Below are 18,616 nucleotides of genomic sequence, written 5' to 3'. Positions count from 1 at the left end.
TACATCAATTGTTAAAGCAGATCCTGCGAGACGGGACAATGTTTTTTATCATGCCAATGTCCTCGGCAGATGCTGCCCTGGTGCCAACAGAGGAAAAACCAGTGGAGGCTTTTATAAATTGAAGCCCGACCTGGTCACTGCCACATCATCAACTTGAACCGAGGGTGTAAAACCAGCAGCAGATGTGTGGTTTAACCAGTTATTCCCCGAAAACCCAGAGCATCCTGGTTGCTATAGAGACACGTGGCCCTTTCCTTGCTCCTGATGTCATTCTGGGGACTGCTCCTTTGCCTCCCCGCCCTTGTGCAGCACAGGGAGCGAGGAGCAGCGTCTGTTTTCCCTGGGGAGGAGGAATGAGACCCTACAGGTAAGCAAAAAGCAGAGGAAACACAACTCCCAGCCTCTCTCAGCAGTGTGAGGGGTGCAGAAGCCACTTTGTTCCTCCCCATGTGGCTTGGTTTGAAAAGTAAAACTAGTGAGAGGCTCTAAATCAGAAATATCATTTATTAGGAAAAGGGAACAAAGCACTAAATATATATAATAGTACAAAAGAAGAACCACTGACAGAGTCAGAGATACACCCTGACACTTGCTGGCTCGGGCAGTGGTAGCAGATGTGGTTCTGTCTGAGCAGTGCTCCTGTAGACTGATGGAGTTTCTCTTTGGAGGTCCAGTGTAAAGAAGGTCTCAGCTGTTTTTCTTGGAAGAGGGGATCTATTTGCTGTCTGTACAACCCCACTTATATCTTTGATGGCATCATTTGGCTCTGCCATCTGGGCAGAGCATCTCAGAATAGAATGCTGTGATCTTATCAGCCTTGTGGCTAAAAGAACAGGTCTTCCTGGGGGGACTTATCTCTGAGTAAAAAAAAGGAATTGCAGCTCGAGGTGGTAATGGAGTACACCCCAATATTATAGCCTAGGACACTTCATTATTGATGAGCAGGAAGGTGATCTCCGTGCCCAGCCCCACGTGTGCTTGCAGAGCTGGCAGGGAGCACGGCCCGGGCTCAGGCTGTGCCCACAGCGAGGGGAGGTTCCTCCTCTGCTCCTGCCAGCCCCGGGACTGCCACAAAAACATCCTACAAAGACAGTGACACCCCACTAGTGTGGGTGTTCAGCTGCCCGCCAGCCTCTCTCTGCCCTCACCTCAAAATTATTTACATCTTAGCGTTGTATTTTTGCCAAGATCTTTGCCCACAAAATCCGAGGCGGAAGGAAGGAAGGAAGGAAGGGAGGAAGGAAGGGAGGAAGGAAGGAAGGAAGGAAGGAAGGGAGGAAGGGAGGAAGGGAGGAAGGGAGGAAGGGAGGAAGGGAGGAAGGGAGGAAGGGAGGAAGGGAGGAAGGGAGGAAGGGAGGAAGGGAGGAAGGGAGGAAGGAAGGAAGGAAGGAAGGAAGGAAGGAAGGAAGGAAGGAAGGAAGGAAGGAAGGAAGGAAGGAAGGAAGGAAGGAAGGAAGGAAGGAAGGAAGGAAGGAAGGAAGGAAGGAAGGAAGGAAGGAAGGAAGGAAGGAAGGAAGGAAGGAAGGAAGGAAGGGAGGGAGGAAGGAAGGAAGGAAGGAAGGAAGGAAGGAAGGAAGGAAGGAAGGAAGGAAGGAAGGAAGGAAGGAAGGAAGGAAGGAAGGAAGGAAGGAAGGAAGGAAGGAAGGAAGGAAGGAAGGAAGGAAGGAAGGAAGGAAGGAAGGAAGGAAGGAAGGAAGGAAGGAAGGAAGGAAGGAAGGAAGGAAGGAAGGAAGGAAGGAAGGAAGGAAGGAAGGAAGGAAGGAAGGAAGGAAGGAAGGAAGGAAGGAAGGAAGGAAGGAAGGAAGGAAGGAAGGGAGGGAGGAAGGGAGGAAGGGAGGAAGGGAGGAAGGGAGGAAGGAGGAAGGAAGGAAGGAAGGAAGGAAGGAAGGAAGGAAGGAAGGAAGGAAGGAAGGAAGGAAGGAAGGAAGGAAGGAAGGAAGGAAGGAAGGAAGGAAGGAAGGAAGGAAGGAAGGAAGGAAGGAAGGAAGGAAGGAAGGAAGGAAGGAAGGGAGGGAGGAAGGGAGGAAGGGAGGAAGGGAGGAAGGGAGGAAGGGAGGAAGGAAGGGAGGAAGGGAGGAAGGAAGGAAGGAAGGAAGGGAGGGAGGAAGGGAGGAAGGGAGGAAGGGAGGAAGGAAGGGAGGAAGGGAGGGAGGGAGGGAGGGAGGGAGGGAGGGAGGGAGGGAGGGAGGGAGGGAGGGAGGGAGGGAGGGAGGGAGGGAGGGAGGGAGGGAGGAGGGAGGGAGGGAGGGAGGGAGGGAGGGAGGGAGGGAGGGAGGGAGGGAGGGAGGAAGGAAGGGAGGGAGGGAGGAAGGGAGGGAGGGAGGGAGGGAGGGAGGGAGGGAGGGAGGGAGGGAGGGAGGGAGGGAGGGAGGGAGGGAGGGAGGGAGGGAGGGAGGGAGGGAGGGAGGGAGGGAGGGAGGGAGGGAGGGAGGGAGGGAGGGAGGGAGGGAGGGAGGGAGGGAGGGAGGGAGGGAGGGAGGGAGGGAGGGAGGGAGGAAGGAAGGAAGGGAGGGAGGGAGGGAGGAAGGAAGGGAGGAAGGGAAGAAGGGAGGGAGGGAGGAAGGGATCACATCCAGGCTTTCCTGCCTTGCTGTTTAGATACCAGCTGGCACTCTCCATGCAAACCCATCCCCATCACCTTGGCTCACTGGAAGCCGCTGAGGAGCAATGAACGATGTTGATCATCACACTTAAATGCCAAGAGAACTTGCATTTTGCTGTCTATGCCACATGCGTAGCAGAAGAACTATGCCAGGAATGTGAAAGAAAGCTGAAAGTTTTTATGGGGAGTAGTTTTTTGGATCTCTCTCTCTGCTTGCAGAGCCAGATGTCTTTCAGCTCCTCGGTGTCTAACATTACAGAGCTCTGAGGGAGCTAGGTGAATTTCTGCACTTCAGTGAAAATAGTCATTTCTGTAGGATTTAATGCTCCAGACCCTAAGGCTGCCCCGCAGGGACAGTGACAGCCGGTGTCCCCCAATGCTCCTGGGCTGCTCCCAGTAGGATGCTCTCACTCCCTGCCCTCTTGGAGCACAGAGATGTGACCTCACCAGCACAGCACCTCAGAGTGGGACCAACCTCCCACCAGCTCCTGTATGGGGACAAAGTGGAGTCTGGGGAAAAAGGTGCTGACCTTGAAGCCAGTTTTTAGCTGGGGATAACAAAGAGGAACGTTGCCACAAGGTGGTCGCAGAGATGGAGCCAGGTTCATCAAATGACGGGATGGTGAGAGCTGGGGCAGGAGAGGTTTGGAGTGGATAAAAGAAGAAACAATTTCTCCAGTACAGCAGTGAGCAGAGAGGTTTACAAACTCCATCCTTGGAGGTTTGCGGGATAAAGCCCTGACCACCCCGTGGTGCCCGGGAGGGGACTCACCTTGGCCCAGAGGGGACAATTTCGCGGCGTGTCTGTGGGCTGCCCACCCCAGCGATCCCGAGGCTGGGGCCGGCAGCTCCCGGTTTCCAGTGGCGTGCCGGGGTGGGGACAGCGGGGGCGGCCCGGGGACCCTGCCCGGCCCCGCCCCGGGACCCGCGTCCCGGCGCCGGGAGCGCTCCCCCCGCCGCTGCCCCGGGAGGGAGGAAGGAAGGAAGGAAGGAGGGAGGGAGGGAAGAGAGGAGGAGGGGAGGGAGGGAGGGAGGATGACAGCACGGTGAAGAAAAGCAGGGGACCCGCTGCTCTCTCTCCTCCCGCACGGCAGGACCGGGCGAGCTCGCCCCGCGGAGCTGCCGCCGCCGGGTAGGTGCGGAGCGGGTCGGGACCGACGGGGCCGGGGCCGGAGCGCAGCCGGGGGCCGGGACCGGCACGATGGGCAGCGGGAGCCCCGGGCCGAGGGGGAGGATGGCGGCGGGGATCGAGTGTTCCCCAGCGCGGCGGGGAGTTGCGGGAAGTTGGGCGTGCGAGGAGGGGCCGCGGCTCAGCCGAGCTGAGCTCACCCCCCGCCCCGCCGGCGGGGAGCCCGGGGCTCGGTGGCCGCATCCCCCCGCGGGGCGGCCCCGGGCTCCGCCGGCTCCTTTGTGCGCCCTCCGGCCTCGGCCGCTCCTTTGTCTCGGTGCGGGGCCCCCGCCGGCCGCTCCCGCAGCGGGGCAGCGCCGGTGCTTCCCTTCCTCCTCTGCCTCCCTTCCCTCGGCGGACAGCCGGATCCCAGCGCCCTGCTGCCGAAAGTCCTCCCAGCACATGACTGCTCAGCAGCTCTCCCCGTGCCTTTCTTTCGGAAAAAAAAAAAACGGGGAAAAAATATTCAATGGAATAGGATCGAGCTCTGCAGCGGCAGCGCCGAGCCTCCGTCCGGAGCGGAGCGCGTTTGGGGCCGCAGAAGGAGACTTTGGAAAAAGAGAGTTTCTCACAAGCATCCCGGAGTTGCATCATCCGTCCTGTCAGCCCCTAGCACTGGAAAGTTGTTCGCACCCTTTCCCCTCCTGTCCCGGGCCCCCGGGGCACGCTGGCCCTCGCCCGGCTGCCGGCGCCCGGAGCCAGCGACATTTCTGCCGGAGCTGGGACTCTGAGACCCTCACAGCCCCAGACCTGGATGGCATGGGGGTACCGTGGGGGAAAGGCCATCCCAGCAGAGTGCCCCCTCAGTGCCCGCCGGGATTTCAGCTGCTGCTCCCGGCCGCACTGGGGACACTGCCCACACCCCACTGCCTTTGCACCGAGCCTGGCTTTGGTGCCTGGAGGCTTTTCCACAGCCAACGATTTACAACACTACACCAGGACAGGCATTGAACTCTGCAATTTTTCCACATCTGCCATGTTGCTTCTGCGTACGGCTCGATTTCACACCCCCAGTCCCCCTGGGCTGACTGGAGCACAGGTCACTGTCCCCTCAGCCAACATCTCTTGCCACCAGTCCCTTCTGCATCCCTGGAGCATTAGGGGCTGAAAGGGGAGCAGAGGCGGGCACAGAGAGTGCTGTATCCCTGCTTTTGGGGTGGGTTTGGCTGAGGAGCTTCCAGGCGAGCGTGGAGCAGCGAGGGGAAGGAGTGTGAGGCGGTGGGAGGGACCGAGGGCTCTGCGCCCCAAAGAAAGGGCCCATTGAAGCAGGGACGGGCATTTGCGGTTCCCAGCGTGGCCGGGGGACGCCGGCACGCACAGCAGCCGGCATTGTGCCACCGGCGCCGAGCAAACGGGGCCGGGCACTCCTCTCACCCCTCTTGGTGGTCTGCTCTGCCGCTCCCCTCTCTGCCCAGCAGCTCCACGCGTTCAGCTGCTCGCCTTCGCTGCAGGTGGTGCTGCAAACCGTGTCTGCGGTTGCCCCCGGGTTGGTTTCGAGGTTGAAGGTGTTTTAGCCGGGTCCTGGTCCATCTCCAGCTCCAGAGGCTGGTCCGTGCCTGGCAGATGTACGTGTTTTATCCCCATGCCCAGCACTGATGTCTCTGAGCCCCGTCGGGTTCACCAGGGGCAGGAGCAGCAGCTCTCCTCTCTGCTGGGTCAGGAGAAAACTTGCTTTGGACACCACCAAGGCGAGGGAGAGAGAAGACCCGTCTGTCCTGGCCATGAAGCCTGTGCTGTTTCTGTCACCAACATTACTGTGCCCTCACCAGGCTCTACACCCCTTCTGCACAGCGGTTTTTGGGACATGAGGAACAAGGACAGCTCATCTGGGTCATCGCAGAGAGCAGGTGGGACAGTAAGGAGTGCACAGGAGACAACCTCATGCAGCTGGAGTTTGAACTCGTGCAATGAATACAGTGTTGTTCCAGTGCTGCCTGTTCGTACCAACACCGTTCCTGCTGCTCCTCCTGAGTGCAACCTCTGAGTCAGAAGGACTTTCCATTCCCAACTTTCTCCTCCAATGGGCACTTTCCAGGCTTCAATTTGATGAGAATTGTGACTATTCTCGGCAACTTTATAAACATTGTAGGAGGTGACTTTTTTCCCCTTTTTTTTTTAGCTTGACTAGACATGTTTTTAAACAAAAAATACCTGCCTGGACAGGCTCCTCAGCTGCGCCACCGTGCAAACCGAAGCAATGCTGTGCTTGTGCCATGCCTTGGAGGACAGCCAGGACCAGGATGAAAATTGCTGGGAGATGAAAGCAAAGTGGGAAGCTCTGGTGGCACATTTCCCAAGGGCAGCTTCAGGAGGAAGTTGGGAGCGGAAATAGTTGAAAGAATAAATACAGAGGGTTTTTTTTGATTTTTTTTTTCCTAGGTTGCAGACAAAGAGCAGCACGGAGAGCAGATAAGCCCGTGCTCCTTATCTCTTTGTTGTTCCGCCCCTGTGTTTTGCTGATCCGAGTGTCTGCTGGAAGTCTGATGAAGCAAAGGAGCGTGGAGGGAATTACTCAGTGCAGCAGCAGCGCCAGGGGCAGCGAGCTCAGCTGCAGGTCACTGTGGGCTTCCATGGAGGGATGCACGGGAGTGGATGGGGGCTGGATGGTCGGAAGGGTCTCAGGGAGGGAGGGAACTCGTGCACGTGGGTGTTTCATTGCCTTTCTGTGTCCAGAGCTCAGTTGTTGCCTGTTGAGTCACCAGAGGAAAATGTGACTTCATCCAGTCTCACCTCCAGCTGGCCGCCCCTGGCAGCCACAGGCATCTTTCTTTCCTGGATCTCACCTGGTGGGGGTCCAGGGCAGCCAGAGATGGGGAATGAGAGCCCCAAGGCTTTGTGTAAGACCTTCCCTTTCCCAAAAGAGTTCAAAACCCCTGCTCTGCTCTTCCAGTCAGACAGTCCTGTGGAATGCCCTGCAGAAGGGTGACACGAGCTTCCCTTCCCTCCTTCCTCTCACAGGGCCTTTGATCTTCTCACCCCACCTGCACCACCAGTGGGAACATCCATCCCACAAAGCAACTTGCTCCAGCACACTGGAATGATTTGGTGTCTCCATTACTGTCCAAGTCCTTCCTTCTTGCTGTGGCAAGGTGACGTTAACTTGCTGGTAGTGACAGATCCCACCTGGTCAGATTTGCATGGGAACAAAATCCCCAACACCACCCAAAAAAAGTTCGTTTGCTGGCTTTAACTCATCTGGGAAATCCATAAACCCTATCAATGGAAATTGCAGCCATCCCTGCTGAATTGAAAAGCACCCCCAGCCTGAGGGATAGGAAAGGCAGGGAGCAGCATCTGAGCTGTGGGTGCTGCCATCCGCAGCATCTCAGTTTAGCATTCCTGGAAATGATTCCGCTTTGCTTTGGGATGTGGAGAGCCAGAGGACGCTGCTGGGGTCTCCAGGGGTGATGTCCATCCATCTCTCTGCTCACACAGGTGCATTCCCCAGGAGTGGACACTGGCAGGGCAGCACCTGATGGTTCTCCTCATCCATCCCATGCCAGCAGAGCCCTGGAGGGAACGTGCAGGGCACACAGAGCCCCTCTGTTCCTCCTCACAAAGGGGCGCTTGTGGCTTGCACAGTGCCCCAGCCGGGCTGTGCCTCGTGGGCCCCAGCAAGGAAGAGCTTTAGGATGCCATCAGCCTCACCAGGTCACCCGTGTGTCCCCAGCCCCACAGCTCGGCCCTGAGGGGGCCCCTGACAGCAGGTCCCAGGCGGGATTTGCAGCCGGTTGTTGATTTAATGAATGATGTCTGCCCTGCGCCTGTGAATGAGGGTTTCGCCAGCGCTACCGGACATGGTTCTCTGTGTCACCCCCGTGAATAATTCCTGGTCTGCGGCTCATTTGTGGTCAGGCAGCTTGGGGGCATTAGAGGGGGGAAACCCAGGCTGGCTTTGCCCGGGGATTTGTCTGAGGAAGCGGCTGATGCCATCCTCTGTGTGTGGGGACTGTCCCTGGCCCCAGGCGAGGACAGGGATGCAGATCACCGCCGAGGACTTTGTGTATTTGATGTTTTTCTCTCGGTTGCTCAAATACTCTGACAAATCCTGTCATCGAGGGGGCACGACCGAGGAGGGGGGATATGAGGGGTGGCTGGTGAAAGGCACCTGCCTCGGCTGCTGGCCTGTCCCCGAGGAGCAGTGTGGTGACAAAATAAACTAACAGAGCTGTTACACACGCACACACAGACGTGTGCCGGGGATCTCGGTGCTGCTTGCTGAAAGGGGGAGCTGGGGGACCACTGTGGGAGGGCTCTGGGGCTGCCAGGGCTCTCCAGAATCCCTGCATCCCACTAAATCCTGAGTTTCCTGGGTGTGTGGGTGTGGATGTCTCTTTTTAGAAGGTTTTGCTGGAAAGGAGATGGCTGGAAGCCAAGCCTCGGGAGCTGAGTGGTTTCCTCAAGCTGAGAAATTTCTGGTCCTCACACAGAGAGGGCTGGGAACACAGGCTGGGGTGCTGCCCTGGGCACAGGACACATCTCACCCCTCCTGCCCATGCTCCCTCCTTCCCAGCCGGAGGGGCATTCAGCGAGCAGCACTAAAAAATGCACATTTTGGCCGAGCACGACGTGGAAGAGGTTGCGACGTGACGCAATGCCTGGCAGGGCTTCCCCGCTCCACGCTCTGCCGGGGGCTGCAGATGCTGAGGCTTGGCCACGGCATCTCCCCTCCAGCAAACCCCAGGGCCCCCAAAGGATGGGGCTCTGCCTGGCTCCCCTCCTTCACCCCTAAAGCAGGGCTGGGACAGGCTGTGGGGTCGCACTGGTGGAGCCCAGCCAGGGCTAAACAGACTTGCCCTGAGCCACGGAGAGTCTGGCCAAGAGAGCAGCAGCAGCCATGTGAGCCGGCGGGCAGGTGGCAGGTGCCAGCACAGCCTAGAGGTGTAAATCTGCACACTGGGGACCTGCCCCAGAGCCCGAAACAGCAGCTGTGGCACCCAAAATCTCCCGCTGGGGTGTGGGTTTGGTGCGACTCAGAGCGGTTTCCAGCGACACCCTGATTCAGGCGCTGAAGGAGAGGGTGGGGGGTGGGTCTTTTCTGCTGGGTGGGGATGCCAAGTCTCCTGGTTTTGCATCCCACACCAAGCAGCTGCATCATCGTTTGGGTTTTGTTTTTTCTTTCTTTTTTTCTTTTTTTTTTTGGCAAAAACCACCCCCAGAGCATTCTACTCCCCGAGGGGGACTGGCAGCAGCAGTGTTTTCCGGCCTGCCGTTGTTCCTGAAAACTCTCTGGGTTTCATTTTCGAGGCTCAGCAGCTGCTGCTGCCATGCTGGGGGAAGGCGGAAGCTGCTCAGCCCCACACTGGGGCCCTACAGTGAAGCCTCCAACTCTCCCCTTTCCAGAGGTCGGGAGGCACAACGTGCCGAAGATCCGGATGATCCAGGGGCTCCCTCACTGGCAGCAGCAGGTTTTTGCCAGCGGGAAGCAGGCGGGGATTGGGTTTTGGGGTGGGCAGGAGCGGCTGGTGGAAGCGTGGGAAGGTGTCCTGTCGGGAAGATATATTTTGGGAAGGAGGAGGAGCAGCCGATGGGACATTCAGGCTGCTGCTCCTCAGGGATGGGATGGAGCCGTAGGGAGGAGCTTCCACTTTTTTATTGCCCTTGTCCAGCCTTTGTCAGCCTCTGATGCTACCTGCAGAGAACCAGCACCATGCTGAGCCTCCTTCTCCCCACAGACAGGGCTGGCAAGGTCCTAGGCCAAGACACCTTCCCGGCGTGCAGGAGGGACCTGTGTGTGTTCCCCATGGAGATCCGACGCGCTTTGCCCCAGGATATCCGGGAGCTGCTGCACCGCTTGAAGATGAAGAGCAAGTACGCCGTCCTGCTGGTCTTCATCATCAGCCTCGTCATCATCGAGAAGGAGAACAACTTCATCTCCAGGTAGGCAGTGGGCATCTGAGCCACCCCAAGGTTTGCAGCCCCTCTCCCCCAGCCCCAAGCTCCTATGCAGCAGGAGCCCCCCAAGTCCCCTGCTGGGATGCAGGGTGGTCCCGCTGTCCTCCAGGCTGGGCTGGGTCTCCCCACAGGGTGTCGGACAAGCTGAAGCAGTCCCCGCAGGCGCTGGCAGAGGCCAACAGCACGGAGGTCAGCCCAGCACCGGCCAAGAACGGCTCGCTGGCCTCGCTGCAGGAGCTGGACGCTGCCTTCTCCCAGCTGAGGTCCCACCTGTACAACATCACCCTGCAGCTGGCAGGTGACGGGGACCCCGGGCCACGGCGGCACGTCCTGCTGATGGCCACCACCCGCACTGGCTCCTCCTTCGTCGGGGAGTTCTTCAACCAGCAGGGAAGCATCTTCTACCTCTTTGAGCCCCTCTGGCACGTCGAGAAAACGGTGACCTTCCTGCCGGGGGGAGCCAGCGCAGTGGGCTCAGCCTTGGTTTACCGAGATGTCCTCAAGCAGCTCCTCCTCTGCGACCTCTACATCTTGGAGAACTTCATCTCTCCAGTTCCCGAGGGCCACCTGACGCCCTTCTTGTTTCGGCGGGGCTCCAGCCACTCGCTCTGCGAGGAGCCCGTCTGCACGCCCAGCACCAAGAAGGTCTTTGAGAAGTACTACTGCAAGAACCGCCGCTGCGGCCCCCTCAACATCACGCTGGCGGCCGAGGCGTGCCGGCGCAAGCAGCACGTGGCCCTGAAGACGGTGCGCATCCGGCAGCTGGAGTTCCTGCAGCCGCTGGTGGAGGACCCTCGGCTGGACCTGCGCATCATCCAGCTGGTGCGGGACCCCCGCGCCGTCCTGGCCTCACGCATGGTGGCCTTCTCCGGCAAGTACGAGACCTGGAAGAAGTGGGCATCCGAAGGGGAGGCTCCGCTGCGCGAGGAGGAGGTGCAGAGGCTGCGGGGCAACTGCGAGAGCATCCGCGTGTCGGCGGAGCTGGGGCTGCGGCGGCCGGGCTGGCTGCGGGGCCGCTACATGCTGGTGCGCTACGAGGACGTGGCGCGGGCGCCGCTGCAGAAGGCGCGGGAGATGTTCCGCTTCGCCGGGCTGCCCCTCACTCAGCAGGTGGAGGAGTGGATCGGCAAAAACACACAGGCTCCCCACGATGGCAACGGTGTCTACTCCACGTGCAAGAACTCCTCGGAGCAGTTCGACAAGTGGAGGTTCAGCATGCCCTTCAAGCTGGCGCAGGTGGTGCAGGATGCCTGCGCCCCAGCCATGCAGCTCTTCGGCTACAAGCTGGCCAGCAGCCCCTCGGCGCTGGCCAACCGCTCCTTCAGCCTGCTGGAGGAGGCACAGCCCGCCTGGGTCACGTAAAGGCGCGGGGCGACGGCGGCGGGGCGGAACGAGGGGCTGCGGCCGTGCTCCCGGCCGGTCCGGAGGCGACCTGGGGGACCCTGCTCCCAAAAATGCTCCTCGCTGCTGCCAGATGGCAGCCCCAGGAGCCGGAGCATCCTGGCAGAGCTGGCCCCAGAGTCCTGCAGAGCCTGAATTGCACAATTTCTCTGGGAATGGGGAAATGGTAAGGGTGAGGGGCAGTGGGGTTGGCAACAGGGCCAACTCTCCAGCTCTGGAGCTGCACTGAGGAAGAGGAGGGTGATGGCAAGCAGAGGGGAACAGGACCAAGCACCTCTGCCTTGCCACCCCACCATGCCAGCTGGGACGGGGCAAGGACAAAATCCCTGTGGTGCCAGCAAGCGCCCAGAGACCTTCATGGTTTAGTGCCTTCATACACCAGCAGAGACTGGAAACTGCCCACAGAGCCCTGGGTGGCACTTGGGCTACAACCAAGTGAGGTGACTATGGTTTGGTGCTCTTCAAACTTGGTTTTGGAGGTTTGGGTTTACTTCCTTCTTACCCTGTGTATTTGCATACCAGGTGGATTTATTTATTTATTATGTGAAAAGGAGGGGGAGGCTGGTCAAGGAGCTAAGCCCAAAAATCAGAGTAGCACAACATACCACAAAGGGAGACACCCAGGATGGAGATCACATTTTAGCTGGAGACCACCACGTTTTAGGTGGAGAGCACCTTCTGTATGATCTTGGGTCAACCCCCAGGGTCTGACAGGCTGTAACCCCCCCAGCCCCTGTGCAGCAGTGACTTTGAACTTCAGCAGTGCGGAAAGATGGTCAGACTTATCTGATTAAAAACAAAACCACCAGCACAGAATCCAAAGCATCTCCTGTCTCCTTAGTATTGGTGGGTGTCCCCTGCCCAGGGGTAGCCCCAGAAATGCATGCTAACAGCACTGATGGGTGGCCAAACCTGGTAGAGGCCCAGGAAAGGAGTTTCAGGGTGTTTGCCATTTGCAGATGTTGACTCAGTGCCGAGCTGCACCCTCCAATTCACATTTCATTAATTAAAATGCCTATTTTTGGCCCTCTTTGTAGCTCATTCTTTTTCTCCCCTAGGTACTTTTGGGTTTTGTCGGCCAGCTGAGAGGGTAGTCAAGCATTTTGGTGGAGAGTGGTTGTCTCCACCTCGGGCTGAGGGGTCCCAGCAGCCGCACGTCCCCTTCTTCTCCGCAGCTAGAGCTGTTGGCCAAAAGCAGAAATAAATAAACGAAGCGAGGCGGCAGCTGGCCACAGCTGGGCTGCCTTTGCTGGCCGGGAGGAAGGCGGTGGGGCTCCGGCGAAGGGCTGCGGCTGGGCTGAGCTCACAAAAGCTGCGTTTTTGACCCAAAAGGGAGAACAGAGGCGGCATTGAGGAGCGCGGGGCCGGCCGGCGGGGAGCAGCGCACCGCAGCCACGGGCAGCCATCCCCGGCTGCGGAGGATTTCCGAGCAGGGCCGGCCTGCATCAGGCTTCAAGGTGTGATTTCAGGGCGCTCGGTGCCAGCTGGATGGGGAAAGGGCACAAAAGTGGAGATTTTTGGCAAAGCCTCATCGCTCACAGGCGACGGAGAGCGTCCTCCTCCTCCCCGCCTCACACGCAGCTCTGGGGCTGCTGAGTGAATCGGGTTTTGTTCGGAGGTTCCTGCTGGGAAAGCAGCAGGGTCACTGAGGTCAGATGGATATTCCGCAGCTGCGCGCCGGGAAAAGCCCACAGAGCTCAGCCAGCCTGAGGGGGAACGAAGTCGGACACAGCGTCCTGGTAAATGCCTCTGGAAAAGCACCATTAGGCGTGCTTTTGCAGAGAAAATAATTGTAGGGTAATTGTTTGTGAAATAGCGTGAGGGGTGAGTAGCTACTGAGCCAAGAGGGGACATTGGAGAGTGGCCAGCATCCCCCTCCCATCCCACCACGGGTGGAGGCACCTCTGGGCTTGGAGAGCCGGGTCCAGGGGGCAAGGACAGCAAATCCAGGAGCACGGAAAACAAGCGGTGAGGGAAGTGGGAGCTGGGCCGAGCCGAGGCCGGAGAACAGAACAAATAAGAACAGATAGACTAAGTTGGAAAAGGCCTTAAAGATCATCGAGTGCAACACCTCAACTAAACAATGGCACTAAGTGCCACATCCAGTCTGTTTTTAACACATCCAGGGATAGTGACTCCACCACCTCCCTGGGTAGGCCATTCCAGAACTTCATCACCCTTTCTCTAAAAAACTTTTCCCTCATATCCAACCTATATTCCCTTGGTGCAGCTTAACACTGTGTCCTCTGGTTCTCCCAGTGCTGCCTGCAGAAAGAGACCAACCCCAGCAGAGCACAGCCACCTTTCAGGAGCTGTGGAGAGTGACAAGGTCACCCCTGAGTCTCCTTTTCTCCAGGCTGAGCACCCCGAGCTTGTCGGAATCTGTGGGTATTGATGATCCCGAGATTGTAGAAAGTCTCTGTGTTTCTGCCCCATTGCCAAAGAAGAAGCCATAATTCGTCTGTGCTGTTTTCAAGGTTGTTTATTCTGTTTATCTCTAACATGTTCTGCTGCCCTGCCGCAGCTCTGTCCTGCAGGGCAGCGTGTGGGGCTCTGCCCTCAGTGGGATGTTACAAACATTAAATACCAGAAACTCCCTGTGCTGGATTTACAATAACGTGCCAATATCTGTCACCTACGTTGAACAGTGTGTCCCCAGCCTAAACCAACAGAAAAATGCCAACACCACAGTGAAACATGGAGGGCATGAAGAAGGAGAAAAAGGACAAGACACACCCAATTCCTCCATCTTGTCCCCTCTGAACCCCTAATCTAGAAATCTAAAATTTTACTTTTGCACCCGTGTCACACTTAATTATTACTCTTATCAAACACTCAAAGCTTGTAATTCATCCTGTAAGACTGAAAACTCTTTTCCATGGACAGAGATCACAGCCAGTGTCTCTGGGGGCTCTGTCCAGGGGGGTTCCTGACCCCTGCCAGGGTCCCAGACCTGCCAGGGCAGCCAGAGGGAAGCCCTGGATTCCCACACCAGCTCCCTCAGGGGTTTGTGTTCCCAGCCCCTCTCCAGCCTCAGTGCCTCCTCTTCCCAAACTGAGGGGCCAGAGCTGGGCACAGCACTCGAGGTGTGCCCTCCCCAGTGCCGAGTACAGGGGCAGAATGAGCTCCCTGCTCCTGCTGGCCACACCATTCCAGAGTGGCAGTGATGTTCTTGTGCCTGTTCTTACCTGCGCTGCCTCTGCCCCAGCTGGCTCCAGCCTGGCACTGCTAGCCAAGCATAAGCAATTGTTCCTGGACACCCTCCAGCTTCCTGTCAAAAACGCCTCAGGACAGAGAGAAAACATGCCCCCGACCCATGCAGATTGCCTCGGAGCTAATTGCTCCCATTAAACCCACGGAGGGAAGCCACAGGGGACACGGCTCCTCCGAGGCTGGAGCAGCTGAATTCCCCCTGAGCTGGCTGGGGGGAGGTTTGTCCCCCCACAAGAGGAGCCTCCTGCTCAGCCTGGCTCTTTCTGTACAGGATGAAAGGCATGGATTTGGGAGGGAAAGCACAGATTGGGAAAGCCATAGTAAGAGACTGCCTCAGAGCAAGGACATACCTGATCCAGACAGACCATGCAGGAAGCCCATAGCAGGAGCTGCAATGGATGCTGCCTCACCCTTTCTCATAGACACCAATGAAAAAAAAATATTTTAAAAAGTCAATCCTCTTTTGAAAAGATCTAAGCTTTCTGAAATAAAGCACTACTAAAGCTTGGTTTAAAATAAGGAAACAAAAGAACCCCAGCCTGTAGCTGAACTGCCTCCAGGCTCACCTCCCAGCCTGTTGCTGCTGTGCTTTGGGGTGAATTTGGGAACATTGGGGTGATGCTAATTAACACCAGAGAGACCTTTTCCACAAGCAGTCCCATTCGTCCACCAGCCAAAACTGCTTCTCCTTGGGGTCATAGGAGGTGACACAAGATGATGTAGCACAAGATGATGTTCAAGGAGAACTTGAGCAAATGATGGATGTGCTGTTCCCCTCTAAATGGGATCTTTCTGGGAAATGATTCCCTCCTGCCAGTCTCATCTGGAGTTGACTTTGGACAGTGGGTACATCCTGCTGTTTCTCTGCTTTCCTCTCAGAGCACTCAGAGCTGCCTGGGGCCATGTTGGCACGGCTGGGCTTGCTGTGGAGAGACAGTTCTTGCTGGAGGCAGAAGCTGCTGGTGCCAAGTAAGAGAGCAGTCAAGGTGGGCAAGTGTCTGAAATGCCACCTTAAATGCCCTGCAGTTTAACTCCCGGGTGGCCCTGCTGGGACGTGAAGCCAAGCCACCAGGCAGGTACACAGAAATCTATAAAAAGTCCTTTTTGCAGCTTGGCATGAGGTTTCTCCCAAACAGCACAAGTGGTGTCTGCTGTGCTGGCTGCCCTGACCCCCCATACCCTTCTCCTCTCTTGCTCCAGCTCCATTTAATGGGATCGGTTGAGCTAATCCCCCATGTGTACTCGCAGCTCTATCAGAGGGGATTTCTGCACAGGGCTGGAGGGAAGGAAATCCATCACACCAGCAATGCCTGTCCTCACCCAGCCCCACTGGCTTCTACTGGAGGTTGGATCAACTCTTTCCTTCTCTCCATCGTCGGGGCTTTGTGTGGTTCTTGCAGGGAGCTGGTCCATGGCTACAGCTGCACCATCCAAACATCCAAACACCAGATCAGTCGGGAGGTCCATGGGCCAATGAGACACCCACAAGGGCTGCAGCACATGTGGACATTTCAGCATTAAATGACAACCTTGTTTTCTGTTGTGCTTTTCTAAGAGACTGCATGCCTGACCAGACTGCATTTCTTGGTCTGCATCCCATATTTATCCTGTAATTACACCTTTGGACAAAGGCTGTCTGTTTGTGAGGCCCATTTTTTTCATGACACAGTTTTATTCTGTGCTTTCACTGTAATGAAATCTGGGGGGCAAGGGGAAGAAAACTCCCCACATCAGGAGTGAAAGCTGTTCTTTCTCAAAAGCTGCCCCAAGAGCAAAGGAGCTTGCACAAGCCCTCTCCTTTTTCCCAAAGAAACCCCAGCCACTGACATCCTTTATGCTTCGCTACCACCCCACAAGGATTAATGCCACAAACCATGTTATCCCATAAAAGAAAGTTGCCACCACACTGTCAGTCTCTGGGCTCCACTGCTGGAGGAGCCAGAGAATTTCCGAGGAGATCCCTGCAATGCTTATAGCCAGGCAGCTGACAAGAATAAAGCTGATAAAGTTTCTTGTTGGCACCTGCCTGGATCACGTCACAATAAGGGATGAAATGGCATTCCTGTAAAATTCCCAATGTCTGCTACTTGCTTGGCTCTGGAGGGGTAGGAAAGGTCTGCATGGCACAAAACCCACAGGCAGTTTCAGGAGCTGTCTGAGCTGGGGTTTCCTCCAAGGGGAAGGACAGCCCTGCTTGGTCCCTGCTCACTCCATGCCAGGAGCTGCCATGAGCCTGGCCACCCCCATTTCCCCAAAACTGCCTTGGTTTGAGCCCCAGTTTGCAGGTGGCGATGGCAGGTCAGGTGGAGCCTGTCACCACAGCACGCTGAGCCTGGCAAACTCATCCTGCTGTACCAGGCAGGAAAAGAGGAGCTGGGCAGCACCCTGGCACAGAGCACGCCGTGATCCCAGGGAAATGGAGAACAGTTTTGTGGCACAGCCCTGGGGTGGGATGGAGGGAGGTCCCAGCTCCCCATAGCTCTTCTCATGGGTACAAAGACCACTTTAATTGCAGAGACCATTGCATTTCACCCTTGGGGCTTTCCCACCCTTTTCTGGCTGGGACTTGTGACCAATTTATGAGCTGGCATGTACAAAGATGCTGCCTATAAATACACATCTCTGACCAAAACAGGGTGATTTTGGTGCTGTTGTCTATGGGAAGCAGCTTGTCTTCTCAAGCCACTGAAAAACTGGAAATGAAAAATGAGGTTTGTGGGGAAGAGAATAAATGTAAGTGGAACCTTGTTGATTTCTGCTAAAAGTAAAATGTTATGTATAAGGCATAAAATAGCCAGTGTTGAAGTTTAAAAGCAGCTAAGAACGTTCTGAATTGGTTTTTCCAGGTGATTCTTTGCCCTGAACTGACACAATTCTACCTTGGCTGAAGAAGAGCTCCCTGAGGCATGGGGGGCAACCAGCTCACCCTGGCAAAATGGGGAGCTGGGGGGCAAGGGTGGGCCAGGTAGTTTGTCTGGAGCAATCCCTCGTCGCTGGGAGATTTGAAATCCTCCTTTCCCTGAAGCAAAGCCTCCAGGAGCACAGCCAGAGAGCTGCAGCCACCCTGGTGCCACTGGGGCTGTCACAGGACAATGTGCAGGACATGTCTGTGGGCAGAGGGAATGTGGTGTGTGAGGCTGCTGATACAGGAGAGGATTTGGGGTTTTGCAGAGATGGCTGTGAGCCAGAAACAGTCTCCAGTCTGGCAGGGAAGGATGGGGCCTTCAGCCTGGCCCAGGTGGGAGAACTGCTCCCTAGAGGAGGGTGAAGGGAGGAATGTTATCCCTCTTCCAGCCTGTCTGGGTTATTGCAAAATTAGGGATGCCAAACTGCCCTGATGATGAGGGAGGGCAGGTCAAAGATGCAGAGGCTCACAGGAATTTGGGCTAGTGCAGAGCAGGGGCACTTGTGGCACTCTAAGGTCTCCCCATGCAGCACTGTTGTACCCATCCGTGGATTATCATCCTCAGAGGGATGTCTCTTAGCCCTGGATGATGTTGGATTACACCTGGCGAGGAGAAGACTCACAGACAGGTATATATACCCATGCTGCCTATCTCAGAGTGGTAAACTGGGACAAGACCATCTCACAGAGCCCCTTCCCTACACCTTTCCACCCTGCCCTCCTGCAGGGAGTATTTGGTCCATGGGGCAGCTGTGAGGAAAAGTCCAGGGAGCCTGCAGCAGGGCAGGGCAGGGCAGGGCAATCACTGCCCCGGGCCTGCCCACCTGCCCATGCCCCTCCGTGTCCCATGTCCCCACGGCCGAGCTGGCTGCACCCTCTGGTGGCAATGCTGACTCCAGGCCCTGCTTTTCCCGGAAAATTCCTTCCTACCCCCAAAGTTGGAGGGTGTTTTGCTGGGAGGGGGTTTTGGCACCGGGCTGTGTTTCGCTGAGGGAGGGCTGAGGAGCAGGGCGGGGGCACGGCAGTGTGGGAGCAGCTCTGCCAGCTCACAGCACCGCAGTGTGTACAGCAGCTATTTTTATCCACAGGGCCAGCAGCTCTATTTATACAGAATGCCACAAGAGCTGAAAGCCTTCGGGGCAACTTCCGTGCTGCAGAAGAACACGATCTGGATGTCCTTTATGCTGCCGACCTTCTCCACCCCCTACTCCCCTTCTCTTGGGCCCTTTTGCCACCTCCTCAGCCCTTCCCTCTTTATCTCCACCGTGCTGATGCTGAACTCGTGTCCTGCCCATGGTGGGGAGGTTGGAACCCGATGGCCTCTAAGGTCTCATCCTACCCAAGCCTTTCTGAGATTTTGTACAGCCGTCTCCGGGCTCCTTTCCTGCTCCACTCAGAGCAAATACATGTTTTCTGTGTTTAAGTTGAACAT

At 56.9% G+C, this 18,616-nt stretch overlaps 1 protein-coding gene across 4 annotated transcripts; it reads left to right on the top strand.

The window, feature by feature from the left end:
* The first annotated feature begins 3,610 nt into the window (after positions 1–3,610).
* Positions 3,611–12,092, top strand: CHST3 (carbohydrate sulfotransferase 3). 4 transcript variants are annotated; one of them, XR_012056636.1, is made up of 4 exons: positions 3,611–3,734; positions 6,150–6,324; positions 6,444–6,859; positions 7,206–7,954. XR_012056636.1 is itself a non-coding variant. In XM_030275630.4 (4 exons), the coding sequence occupies exons 3-4, from the start codon at positions 9,514–9,516 to the stop codon at positions 11,025–11,027; spliced, it is 1,368 nt and encodes a 455-aa protein (XP_030131490.4). In that variant the 5' UTR covers positions 3,611–3,734; positions 6,150–6,324; positions 9,446–9,513; the 3' UTR covers positions 11,028–12,092. The 4 variants fall into 4 exon arrangements, 3 of the variants coding, with proteins under 3 accessions (XP_030131490.4, XP_032604936.3, XP_041572973.2); XM_030275630.4 differs by lacking the exons at positions 6,444–6,859; positions 7,206–7,954 and adding exons at positions 9,446–9,650; positions 9,797–12,092; XM_032749045.3 differs by lacking the exons at positions 3,611–3,734; positions 6,150–6,324; positions 6,444–6,859; positions 7,206–7,954 and adding exons at positions 9,075–9,178; positions 9,446–9,650; positions 9,797–12,092.
* Positions 12,093–18,616: the final 6,524 nt, after the last annotated feature.

This window comes from Taeniopygia guttata, chromosome 6 (assembly GCF_048771995.1).
Source record: "Taeniopygia guttata chromosome 6, bTaeGut7.mat, whole genome shotgun sequence".
Lineage (NCBI taxonomy): Eukaryota > Metazoa > Chordata > Aves > Passeriformes > Estrildidae > Taeniopygia > Taeniopygia guttata.
The sequence above is the reverse complement of the archived record's forward strand: the minus strand, read 5'-3'. Positions and strand labels throughout refer to the sequence as shown.

What these genes read in the sequence shown, in the direction of transcription:
- CHST3 (XM_041717039.2), top strand. Translation starts at nt 9,421, where the DNA reads ATGCTGAGCCTCCTTCTCCCCACAGACAGGGCTGGCAAGGTCCTAGGC. An exon ending in GAGAACAACTTCATCTCCAG is followed by an intron (nt 9,651 to 9,796) that starts GTAGGCAGTGGG and finishes GTCTCCCCACAG; the next exon opens with GGTGTCGGACAAGCTGAAGC.